The sequence below is a fragment of the Crinia signifera genome, chromosome 8 (assembly GCF_055691185.1).
Source record: "Crinia signifera chromosome 8, ASM5569118v1, whole genome shotgun sequence".
Classification (NCBI taxonomy): Eukaryota; Metazoa; Chordata; class Amphibia; order Anura; family Myobatrachidae; genus Crinia; species Crinia signifera.
The window spans coordinates 3403811-3417461 of NC_139224.1; the positions used below are offsets into that span (position 1 = coordinate 3403811).

General features: G+C 47.6%; 1 protein-coding gene across 1 annotated transcript in view; it reads left to right on the forward strand.

Moving 5' to 3' along the window:
- PRKAR2A (protein kinase cAMP-dependent type II regulatory subunit alpha) overlaps positions 1-13651 on the forward strand; it is a 54008-nt gene that overhangs the window by 20664 nt on the left and 19693 nt on the right. The window contains exons 2-3 of the mRNA XM_083155593.1: positions 7341-7376; positions 13096-13148. Of these exons, the coding sequence (XP_083011719.1) occupies positions 7341-7376; positions 13096-13148 (89 nt within the window). The remainder of the gene's footprint in view (positions 1-7340; positions 7377-13095; positions 13149-13651) is intronic.

The window sequence follows — 13651 nt, forward strand, 5'->3', positions numbered from 1 at the left end:
CTGTTAGTCACACATACTGCCACCATATATGGTAATCTGCAGATTGGCGAGCTTAATAGAGCACAGTGTCTCAACACCGGATGAATTGGTGGGACCAGTTCCGTTTCTCACGAATACTGCCACCATAAATGGTAATCTGCAGATAGGTGAGTTTAAACAAGGCAAAGTTACCACTACAGGATATTTAATGTGGTGTCCCTCTGTGTAGTTACAGGGGAACCTCAACCCCTGGAGACACGTCTCCGGGTATATCTCTGGGGGCACACCAGGGAGTTAGAGCCCTTACAAGGGCTTCAGTGACAAGTCACTGCTGTAACACATAATCAAAATGCAGTATATAGAAAATAAAGAAAAGAGCGATCACATCTGCCCGCGCACCGCTGGCCGGCACGTGCTTCGCAGTTCAGCTTCCTCAGGCCCTGAGGAAGCTAAACTGCGAAGCACGTGCCGGCCAGCGGTGCGCGGGCAGATTACCATATATGGTGTCAGTATGTTTGACTAACAGAGACGGTGCCAGGATAGTCTGTATTTGGGCCAACTGTTGGGGTTGAGGTACCTCTAGTAATAAACAGAGGGACACCCCAGACCACTTCCATCTGGGATACCTGGGTTGATTTACCAGTGTGCACCCCACCATACAGGGTGCAGCATCTGGGTGACAACCTTTACTTTCCACACCTGATAAATCATTTGAAGTTAACTGTGACAAATTGGAGCATGATTACCCAGTCCAGATAAGTTATTATAAGGATCCAGGTAGCAGGAAGAGATTGGAGCAGAATTGGTTAAACTCCTAATCCACTGCACGGATCAGGTTATCCACACACTGTTTAAAACACCTAACATATCTTTGAATAAAGACTGAACATAGAGCAATCCCTGCCCGCCACCTTTGTTTTATGTGTGTCATCCCAACTGTGTATGTCGATATATGTTTTTTAATAATATTTGCAGCCTTTTAAAAAATAAATCAATAAAGGTTAATTTTTAATGTTTGTTAATTAGAGGTGCACCAACAAAAGGACACTCGTTTCTCTTCTTTCTTCCAATTCTGCCGTGTCCAATTAATAAAGGACATATAAGGGGTCCGGTCACTATCCTTGTCTTGTGCGAATGACACACCCTCTCCCCCCTAGTTCCCAACCCTGGTCCTCGAGTACCCCCAACAGTGCATGTTTTCCAGGTCTCCACACAGAATCACAGGTGACATAATTAGCTCCACCTGTGATCTTTTAAAATGTGTTTGAATAATGAGTGCACCTGCAGGATGACCTGGAAAACATGTACTGTTGGGGGTTCTTGAGGACCAGGGTTGGGAACCATTGCCCTAGTGGATGGTAGGGCATAAATTACCGCCTTTCGGCATATGTCGGCTATAAAAACAAAAACCCCTGTCGATCCTTTTCACTGTTGACCTAATGCTTGTGTTGACCTTCCAACCATGTAGACCTTAAGCATGCCGACCTGTTTGAGGTGTTGACCTTTAGTGGCCGAACTACACATCCCAGCATGCCCTGCTACAGTTTTACTATTTGGCCATGCTAAAACTGTTGCAGGGCATGCTGGGATGTGTAGTTCAACAACAGCTGGAGTGTCAAGGTTAGCCATCAAGGTTTGAAATAGTGCTCTTCAACACATTTCGGGATGTTGGCTTCCTAGGAACAGTAGCACAGGATGGTCGGGCTGTCCCCTGTTCTTCTGCGGCATCTCTCTGTTCTTCTGTACTAGCGATAGCAGCTGAACCAGCAGGAGGAAATTGTTGTGGTTTTTTATCATCACGTCTGCCCATATTTATTGTTTTTTATTTATTTTTATTTTTTACTTTAATAAATTGTTTATTTTTCTCTCCTGGATGTTTTCTCCTGTCTGTAGTGATTATATCCTAATCCGGATAATGCTAAATATGTATTTTTATTAATCTGTCCTAATGTAATTTATTTAAAACACATTTTTGGAGACTATTAAGTAAACAATCAGTTAATATATTTAGCGGTCATCTTACTGAAGTTATGTCCGATGCTCTGTTCAGGGCAGATTTCCCACCAAGTCAAACCGTTGCTGTGAGAGATCCTCAAAATATCCGATGAAAATGCTCCACAGCGACAGAAAACCGGAATAACCAAATCCTTTGCAGTATTTATGTGGCGATCAGTAACATTTGTATGATGTGAAAGTTACGTACTTGCCCCTAATGAAAATGTAAGTGTAATGCATCTCTCCTAGTAATCCATTTAACGTAATCGCACCACGTTCAGTGGAATTAAGGCCGTATCTCAGTGTTCCAGAGTAGTAGTTATATAACCACTAATAGTCTGTAGACGAAGGCAGAAAAACTAATCAAGATTTAGTCTGGTTCATCTACTTCTGTGCATGTGTGTGAGTTTAAGAAATAGTTGCAATGCTTCTGGAATTAAAATTAGTGAGAAACCGTTTTATTTATGTGTATGTGTGTATATATATTCCATTTGTAAATCTTTGTGTTCTTAAATAGTTTGTTTGTATTTTTTTTATACAAATAATAAGTGGCAAAACACAACTTAAGTGATTGGCATCCAGTCTATCCAGTCTTTTCACTGCTTGGTGCATAATCCGCTATGTTGCTTGTTATATTGGCTCAAACCTGGAGGGCTAACCCAATCATTATGTCACTGTGATTCACCAAATATCAATACCCTAGATGACGTCTATAGACATTGCTGTATTACTGATAACAATAAGAAACCTGCCAATCCCATGTTTTTATTATTTATTTACCATGTAATTTTATTTTTTATTAAAATATACAAAATGAAAAAAATTGTTAATTTTACTAAAACATGAAATTGATAATGGGATCTAGTCTTTGTGTCGACTATGTTGGCATGGTCAGAATTTCGACATTCAAAATGTTGACCCTAACATTGTCAACAGTGAGAAAGTCGACGAGTGACGTTGGGGGTCAGCTAAAATGAGTGACTTTCTCCTTGACGTCCCTGATAAATATTGAACAGGTTGACTTTTTGTCAGCGTTGACATTGAGTGTTGATTATGTCCACCACCCCTATAAGTTCCGGTAGGAAATGAGGCAGACGAATCACCCTTGGATTAAGGTTCAGCGGAGCTTAATAGAATGCTTCTTTTCACAGTACAGATTTGCTGTATTGCATCTGTGCCTGTGGTTAATAGGCTGGGGGTATGGTGTGTGCGCGGGGGACGGGACGACAGGTGTATATTTCCAGTATCCACAGCATCTATCCTCTTTACACCTACAAGAGAGTGGTCTCTCCCCGCCCCTGTAATTACACCACGTCATTTCAGTCATCCTTCCCATCGTTTGATGTGACTCATTAACTGCAAATGGTGCAATTATATTTTCACTTATTTCTTTCTTCCCATGTCATGGTTATGTCAGACATGGTGTTTCTGTGGTGAACAAAGAACACGACACATTAATTTTAATCTGAAAAAGAATTCTTGCTGTAGAAAGTCTCCTGTAAAGCACTTTCGTGTTCCGTTCTGCTTACCTATAATGTGACGTCTGTTATCCTATTTGATTTGCTTTATTATTTGGCCTTTTGAATGTTTTGCTGGGAATTTTTAGTTTGACACTGTTTACTGCCAGATCATTTTCCTCTAGTTACACATTTCTGGTTCCCTCCTATGTATCTAATCAGTATGTTTCCTAGTGTACAGTGGGTTTGCTGAAGGACAATGTAGTCAGCCACTCTTATCCTGAGCACAACTGATAACCGGGAATAGTAGCTTGCACTTGGCGGACAGCAAATGTGTCGCACATGTAATGTTCTTTCAATTATGTTGACCTTTAAATGTGGCTGTGAATTAATTTATCCTGGATTTCCTTTTTTTTTGTAAGTAAAATATGTTCCTGTGAAACTGCATCTGATTGCTTTGTACACTCCACATGTTCCTATATTACACCTCCACCCCTAAATGTGGTGCAATTCACTTGTTGCTCCGTTCAGGCCTGATTGTTGCGGATGCCCATTTGTTATGGGCTCTGTCCATGAATGGGCACAAAGGAAAGTGCTGCTTGGGCCACCACGTGGTTCTCCCCAATCCACGAGTAACTGCGGCTATTCACATCCAAACAGAGCAGCGCGTTATCTCCACACAATAAACAAACATTTCCCAGTAATAATAATGGATTCAACGGTCACGCAACCCCACCTGGGTGTCTCTATAGGGATGTACACACACACGGAGATTTTGGCTAATGGACAATTTTGACTAAGCAATTTTAAGAGATTTTGACTAAGCGATTTTGTCATAATAATAATAATAAGTCTATGATCTAGTCAAAATTGCCTGCACAGTCTATCTATGCTAAGCAATCTCTGCTAGACAATACTGACTAAAGCAGCCCACACACGCACCGATCCCGGCGTGCGTTGTGGGCTTAACCAGCACACATAGCATCGCATCGTATGCCTTGTGCATACAATGTGCATGCGATGCTGTGCTAGAAAAAGCTAGTACAAAAAGTATGTGCAGCACATACTTTTTGTACTGTGCGATGGGGTGCCGCGGGAGCCTGCATCGGTGCGTGTGTGGCCTCCTTAAGCAGGAGAAAAATAGGGAGATTTTTGCTAACCTTCTAGGAGATTTTGACTAGTCAAAATCTCACCGTGTGTACACCCCTTATGAATTGTTCTCTATCGGAGTTATTTAATTATTGATCCGATAAGACGTCCATTACCATTTAGTGCACCTGAAAGGGTGGCTAAACCTGTCTAACGTACTCATTTTGGTGTGTAAAGTCCAGCATTGTGCCCCCGAACTATGGACTTTTCTCTGAAGCGGCACAATTGAATCACCCCCTATATGTGAAGGCTCACAGGGGTTATTTACGTGATGGACAGATATGTACACATTGTAAAGCTTGAATATGAAATTGGTGGTAGCTCCAATATGAGACCACGCTTCCACAGTCATATCATGTAGATGGGTCCTTTGTGCCTGGCTCAGAGGTGCAGGATGAGGTTCTAAAAGGGTTAAGTCAGCATTTTGTTACATGAAGCGGAGCTGCTGCTGGTGTCATTGATGCTAATGAGGGCTCAGTTCTTGGCATTTCCTTGATTCTCCTCATAGTTCTAACATCTGAAATAGCGGTGTGCTACTGTTTGGCCGTAGTAGGCCATTAGCTGCTGTGCAATATTGGATAATATTTTAAGCCTTTGATTCATTAAGGAAAGTGGACCTAGGGGTGGAAAAGCAATAAACGTATTAATGTGCCACCAGGTCTCCTGAATTCCTGCATCATAATCAGGTCAGCAGATGTAATGGCCGATAACTTCCTATCTGTTCCAAGCGATTGCTTTCCACTGCTCTGTAATCCACAGCGGTGATGTGGTATATGCTGCCTTCCAGTTCAGTGTGTGTGTGTGTGTGTGCTTTATGACTGCAGCTTTTTGCCCTGGTATGATGTGACGCACTGTAAGAGGAGACCTTTTCCAGATTCATAGTTTGGTACTTGTGTATCACGGCTCCCACGATCTTATAGGATCTTATACAATTTAAAATTGTATACCATTGTATATGGCATACGATGAGATGAGATTTTAAATTGTATAAGCACACTAATGGGTGCTTTCAAGGTCAATTGGCCCCCCTATAAGATTTTTAATTGTATAAGCACCCTAATGGGTGCTTACAATGTTAAATGCACCCCCACGCCACCCCCACTATCAACGCCATCCCGAAGTGTGGCGAGCGCAGCGGTACGCGTCCTCCGACCTTTTCATACCCCCTCTATCCATGTCGGCACGGAGTTGATTTTATATAGTGTGGCGAGCGCAGCGTGCCACCGAGCCCGAAGCGTGGCGAGCGGACGCGTAATACTTTACATGTATTACGCGTCCCCTTGCAGGGCTCGCTGCGCTCGCCACGGCAGATTTAACACCTCTCATCTGATTCACCTCCCTATGGGGCCCATTTATCAAACCATATTTGCGGCTAAATCACCCGTTTTCGGGGTTTAGCCGCAAATATTAAGTATCTCTTAAATGTATCAAAGGGGGACCGCAGCAGGGATCTCCGATCCCTGCTGCGATCCCCCCTGCACCGCTGCTGGCCGCATCCCCTATAGGTTTCTAAGGGGGATGCGAAGCTGCCCGATGTATTAACATCGGGCAGCCCGGCTTCGCACCCCTGGGCTATTGCCATTCTGATATGGTGATAGCCCATTGCAGCCTATGGCTGCGGGATCGCACTGCCCGAGTATGGCAGTGCGGTCACAGGGGTCGGCAGGGGTCAGCGCATTACTGCGCATGCGCTGACCCCCCCCCCGGCTTCCGGGTCAGGGCTTCGCAGTGACGGGCTCCTTTCGGAGCCCTGTCCCTGCGCCCTTTTAATGATACATTCAGGCGGTGTACTTCAACACCGCAATGTGATGCCACTGCGCCGGCATCGCAATATGTTGATAAATGCGCCCCTATATCTTTTTGGTGTGTGTGAGATTTACTGCATTGGTTTAGCTGATTTAAAAATAAATACCACAAACAAGAAGAATGTGTAATACCAGAGATGCCTTATAATATATATATATATATATTTTAAAGAAGTCCTGGTCTTGTGCCTGTAGTTACAGCATATTGAAAAATATAATAATGTTTAATTTTTTTAAAAACCATTTTGTCTTAAATCTGGTTTAAACCAGCCACCCCTGATCACCGTGAGCCAAGGTTCCCTTGCTCTGTTGGAGCTGCTGTTGGGTTCTGTTACCGTGGGTGAAACTCCTGTGGCCGCCAGGTTTGCTGCTCTGTTCTAAATCCATGTTCTTATGTGGACTTTATTTTGCACCTTTTTTGTTTGGTGCAAAGTAGGAATGAAATCCCAGTTCTGTCAGGGCTTGGTTCAGAATATCCGATACACCCCTAATGATTGAGGCACAGAAGTCATTAAATAGGAAAATCTTGCCTATAAGGACACGTCAGTTTTCAGTTAATCTTCTGCTGAATAATGGATAAGTGATGTGGGGGTGTTGTATAGAGGAGACATATACGATTTGCAGCTGGCAGGTACACACGTCTTAAAATCACCGTATAGGCATTTAATGTATCCCACAATGATTACAGGGCTTTAATTTGCTTGAAAAACAAAACCCTTTTTCCACTGTTAATATTTTTTGCAAGCAGTCAAACATTATACCAGACGCTTGCGGCCATTAACAGCCTTCTATACTACCGTGACATCTTATACCCTTAGGTTTGTGTTACCCAGCTATAGGTTCCTTTCTGTTTGGGTGTTATACTGACTTGGATGGTTCTTGTTATTCCTCAGTGCTATTCTATTATATTTACATATGTTGCGAAGTTAACACCACTTCTCTTTTCTGTTTACAGCTCCTGTCATCAATAGATTCAACCGGAGGGTGTCTGGTGAGTTATTTCAGTATTATACAATTACTATCACACAGTGATCACTTATCAACCATATACATATAATGCTAAACGGAATGCAAATAGGTATAATCCAAAACAGGACTCTGTGGGACAAGTGGCTGGAGTGGCTGCTGTCAGTGAGCGATACGGTTGGACTTGTTTACAGGTGGTGCTGTAATAGTGGAAGTAGGACAAGTGCGCAGTTATTCCTGTTAATGATGCTGCAATCTCGGGCAGTATGTGTGCCTGCATCTGCTACAGTTTGGCCAAAGAGGGTATGACTGTGCGACAAGATTCGTTTGGGGTTATAACATCTGTGTCTAATTGGTGGACTGAGAAATGAAGAAAAGAAACCCTTCCATTCCGTATAATTATCTGCACTATCCCTGGCTTCATATTAATCTGTTATTGGGGAGTTATTTGGTAGCATCCCACCTGTTTATGGCTTTTTCACACTAGGGGGGGGGATTCAATACCGGGTCACGACTGTCGATCCATCCTGACAGCCGTGACCATTTTCATTTTGCTGGACCAAATATCGCCAGACAGGAATCGATGTCCTGCCTGACTGCAATCAGAGGGCGTGTCTGCATAAACCGCTGTGGCTTGTGATCGGCAGAATGGGCCTGACAGCTTTTACAGTCGGCTGCCTCTTCAATGCTGCTGGGCATAGTCACCTGTCGGAAATAGCGGCAGGGATTGAATACCCCCCTAAATGTTGCTGGAACTCTGCACTTAGGATACATCGAATTTATCTTGCGTTAATGAACATAGTTTATTCGCTCATTGGCAGATTTGGTGCTCGGTCAGGCATTGACCTACGACCTTTAATCAGCTGTCCGCACCTGAAGGGGCTTATACTCTTACAGCAATGTATTTTTCATTAAAAGCCAGAAAGCCAGTGTGTGTAAGAAGTGCGCCCCTTCCAGTGCTTTACAAGAGGATGAAGCAATACTCGGCACATTTTAGTTCTATTTTGACCTTTCTTCCTTTTTCAAGGCTCCTACAAAAAAACAAGAATTTGTTCTGTAGCTGTGGAATACAGGGCGGTTGTGATAACAGGCGCTGTGACCTTCCATTCCTGCAAGGCCTCTGATAAAGGGACCCGTGTGACAATCACAAGTCTCATGCGTTCGGTACCGGTACCGGGGAACTCTGTCATTGCTGCTTTGTTAGAGGGACTGTTGTACACTGCATCATCTCAGTAACCGCAAATCATCATCATCATCCCGGCAGAATGGAACGCTAGGGGCGTGGCTTCTGTTCTGCAGGATCAGGCATGTTCCCCCGCGCTCTTGTCTGGCTGGTAGTGCTGATGATTGTAGTTCACCAGCTGGAAATCCACTTGTCACATAACTGATGTATACTCTGAATTGAATTTGCTGCTTTAGTGGTATGTAGCATTGTCCACCACCTGCACCAGAATACTGTTATCTCTGTATAATGGATAGTTGCCTCTTTATTAATGAGTCTAGAAGTTGGGGGCCCGGGCGGGCACCGTATGATCTGAAGTTCTTCATTCTTCTGGTGCACTCTGCCTCATAGACTAAAGGCCCCCATACACTAGCCGATTTTGGTCAGATTTCAGCCAGATCAGTCGGATCTGGCCAAAATCGGCTAGTTTTGATGTCCCCTTAGATCCGATGCGCGGTCCCGTGCGCATCGGATCTGTGTCGGGTCTTCGGACCTGCTGCACGTCCGACCACCCGACTTGGGACTTAGTGGGGCGGCGCGGCGGTGGAGGGGGCTGGGGACGCTGCGGGGGACACAGGCGGCATAGAGCCGGGCAGGGGGAGCCGGGAGCTGTCAGTACTAAATAAAAAAAAAAAAAAAAAGCCCATACAATGAATGGGCGGCCTGTGATTGGCTGAGCGCTCTCTCAGCCAGTCAGCAATTGGCTGAGAGAGCGCTCAGCCAATCACAGGCTGCCCATTCATTGTATAGGCTTTTTTTTCTAGCACTGACAGCTCCCGGCTCCCTCTGCCCAGATCTATGCCGCCTGTGTCCCCCGCAGCGTCCCCAGCCCCCCCCTGCTCCCACCAGCAGCCCTGCTCTGTAGCCCCCCCCCCCCCCTGCTCCCCGGGTTTTTTACATGTGATAAATCGAGACGATTTATCACATGTAAAAAATGGCACATCAAGTGCCAATCTAATCAAGCTCCCCCGGGGAGCAGCCGGGAAAGCTCAGGGGGAAGTCGGGGGCGACTTGTCCTAAGGCGCGGAGGGGGAATAGAAATGAAGCTTCGGGCATATGTTGTGTACCCGACCGTTCACCAGGGGGGCGCGGAGGGAGAATAGAAATTAAGCTTCGGGCATATGTTGTGTACCCGACCGTTCACCAGGGGGGCGCGGAGGGGGAATAGAAATGAAGCTTCGGGCATATGTTGTGTACCCGACCGTTCTCCAGGGGGGCGCGGAGGGAGAATAGAAATTAAGCTTTGGGCATATGTTGTGTACCCGACCGTTCACCAGGGGGGCGCGGAGGGAGAATAGAAATGAAGCTTCGGACATATGTTGTGAACCCGACCGTTCACCAGGGGGGGTGGGGGTGCGGAGGGAGAATAGAAATGAAGCTTCGGGCATATGTTGTGTACCCGACCGTTCACCAGGGGGGGGGGGGTGGAGGGAGAATAGACATGAAGCTTTGGACATATGTTGTGTACCCGACCGTTCACCAGGGGGGCGCGGAGGGAGAATAGAAATGAAGCTTCGGGCATATGTTGTGTACCCGACCGTCCACCAGGGGGGCTCGGAGGGAGAATAGAAATGAAGCTTCGGGCATATGTTGTGTACCCGACCGTTCACCAGGGGGGGGGGTGCGGAGGGAGAATAGAAATGAAGCTTTGGGCATATGTTGTGTACCCGACCGTTCACCAGGGGGGCGCGGAGGGAGAATAGAAATGAAGCTTCGGACATATGTTGTGTACCCGACCGTTCACCAGGGGGGGGGGGGGGGGTGCGGAGGGAGAATAGAAATGAAACTTTGGGCATATGTTGTGTACCCGACCGTTCACCAGGGGGGCGCGGACGGAGAATAGAAATGAAGCTTCGGGCATATGTTGTGTACCCGACCGTTCACCAGGGGGGGGGGGGGTGCGGAGGCAGAATAGAAATGAAGCTTCGGGCATATGTTGTGTACCCGACCGTTCACCAGGGGGGCGCGGAGGGAGAATAGAAATGAAGCTTCGGGCATATGTTGTGTACCCGACCGTTCACCAGGGGGGCGCGGAGGGAGAATAGAAATGAAGCTTCGGGCATATGTTGTGTACCCGACCGTCCACCAGGGGGCGCGGAGGGAGAATAGAAATGAAGCTTCGGGCATATGTTGTGTACCTGACCGTTCACCAGGGGGGCACGGAGGGAGAATAGAAATGAAGCTTCGGGCATATGTTGTGTACCTGACCGTCCACCAGGGGGCGCGGAGGGAGAATAGAAATGAAGCTTCGGGCATATGTTGTGTACCCGACCGTTCACCAGGGGGCGCGGAGGGAGAATAGAAATGAAGCTTCGGGCATATGTTGTGTACCTGACCGTCCACCAGGGGGCGCGGAGGGAGAATAGAAATGAAGCTTCGGGCATATGTTGTGTACCCGACCGTTCACCAGGGGGCGCGGAGGGAGAATAGAAATGAAGCTTCGGGCATATGTTGTGTACCCGACCGTTCACCAGGGGGCGCGGAGGGAGAATAGAAATGAAGCTTCGGGCATATGTTGTGTACCTGACCGTCCACCAGGGGGGCGCGGAGGGAGAATAGAAATGAAGCTTCGGGCATATGTTGTGTACCCGACCGTCCACCAGGGGGCACGGAGGGAGAATAGAAATGAAGCTTCGGGCATATGTTGTGTACCTGACCGTCCACCAGGGGGCGCGGAGGGAGAATAGAAATGAAGCTTCGGGCATATGTTGTGTACCCGACCGTTCACCAGGGGGCGCGGAGGGAGAATAGAAATGAAGCTTCGGGCATATGTTGTGTACCTGACCGTCCACCAGGGGGCGCGGAGGGAGAATAGAAATGAAGCTTCGGGCATATGTTGTGTACCTGACCGTCCACCAGGGGGCGCGGAGGGAGAATAGAAATGAAGCTTCGGGCATATGTTGTGTACCCGACCGTTCACCAGGGGGGCGCGGACGGAGAATAGAAATGAAGCTTCGGGCATATGTTGTGTACCTGACCGTCCACCAGGGGGGCGCGGAGGGAGAATAGAAATGAAGCTTCGGGCATATGTTGTGTACCTGACCGTCCACCAGGGGGCGCGGAGGGAGAATAGAAATGAAGCTTCGGACATATGTTGTGTACCTGACCGTCCACCAGGGGGGCGCGGAGGGAGAATAGAAATGAAGCTTCGGACATATGTTGTGTACCCGACCGTCCACCAGGGGGCGCGGAGGGAGAATAGAAATGAAGCTTCGGGCATATGTTGTGTACCTGACCGTCCACCAGGGGGGCGCGGAGGGAGAATAGAAATGAAGCTTCGGGCATATGTTGTGTACCTGAGCGTTCACCAGGGGGCGCGGAGGGATATGTTGTGTACCTGACCGTCCACCAGGGGGGCGCGGAGGGAGAATAGAAATGAAGCTTCGGGCATATGTTGTGTACCTGAGCGTTCACCAGGGGGCGCGGAGGGAGAATAGAAATGAAGCTTCGGGCTTATGTTGTGTACCCGACCGTTCACCAGGGGGGCGCGGAGGGAGAATAGAAATGAAGCTTCGGGCATATGTTGTGTACCCGACCGTTCACCAGGGGGGCGCGGAGGGAGAATAGAAATGAAGCTTCGGGCATATGTTGTGTACCCGACCGTCCACCAGGGGGCACGGAGGGAGAATAGAAATGAAGCTTCGGGCATATGTTGTGTACCTGACCGTCCACCAGGGGGGCGCGGAGGGAGAATAGAAATGAAGCTTCGGGCATATGTTGTGTACCCGACCGTCCACCAGGGGGCGCGGAGGGAGAATAGAAATGAAGCTTCGGGCATATGTTGTGTACCTGACCGTCCACCAGGGGGCGCGGAGGGAGAATAGAAATGAAGCTTCGGGCATATGTTGTGTACCCGACCGTCCACCAGGGGGCGCGGAGGGAGAATAGAACACTGTGACTAACGCTTACGCTACTGATAGACCTCATGTCGACCTTCCCATTGTCATCCTAATGCTTGTGTTGACCTTGCGACCCTGTCAACCTTTAGTGGTCGCCCTTCATAGTGTCAACCCTATGACCCAAACCAGAGTAATCACCAGGATTAAATCATTAAGAGCTGGGACTGCCGTGTGTGTAACCGGATCACGTAGAGATAGTGCCGTGTGTGTAACCGGATCACGTAGAGATAGTGCCGTGTGTGTAACCGGATCACGTAGAGATAGTGCCGTGTGTGTAACCGGATCACGTAGAGATAGTGCCGTGTGTGTAACCGGATCACGTAGAGATAGTGCCGTGTGTGTAACCGGATCACGTAGAGATAGTGCCGTGTGTGTAACCGGATCACGTAGAGATAGTGCCGTGTGTGTAACCGGATCACGTAGAGATAGTGCCGTGTGTGTAACCGGATCACGTAGAGATAGTGCCGTGTGTGTAACCGGATCACGTAGAGATAGTGCCGTGTGTGTAACCGGATCACGTAGAGATAGTTCCCAGCAGTCATCGTCTCATACCGTGCGATGGAGAGATTACAAGTATCTGTGTATATGGATTGTACATTAATAAATCTCTTTCTCTTCACTAGTATGTGCTGAAGCCTTTAACCCAGATGAAGATGAGGATGACGCTGAGCCCAGGGTAACTAAACTTCTTTATGTTCTTTACTATTGTGTCCTTTCTGTAGTGAGCTCCGCCATGTTTCCGTAGTCCTGTCCACGAGCAGTGCCCCGGGACTGCCTGCTAGGGACTTCTTTATGTTCTTTACTATTGTGTCCTTTCTGCGGTGAGCTCCGCCATGTTTCCGTAGTCCTGTCCACGAGCAGTGCCCCGGGACTGCCTGCTAGGGACTTCTTTATGTTCTTTACTATTGTGTCCTTTCTGCAGTGAGCTCCGCCATGTTTCCGTAGTCCTGTCCACGAGCAGTGCCCCGGGACTGCCTGCTAGGGACTTCTTTATGTTCTTTACTATTGTGTCCTTTCTGCGGTGAGCTCCGCCATGTTTCCGTAGTCCTGTCCACGAGCAGTGCCCCGGGACTGCCTGCTAGGGACTTCTTTATGTTCTTTACTATTGTGTCCTTTCTGTAGTGAGCTCCGCCATGTTTCCGTAGTCCTGTCCACGAGCAGTGCCCCGGGACTGCCTGC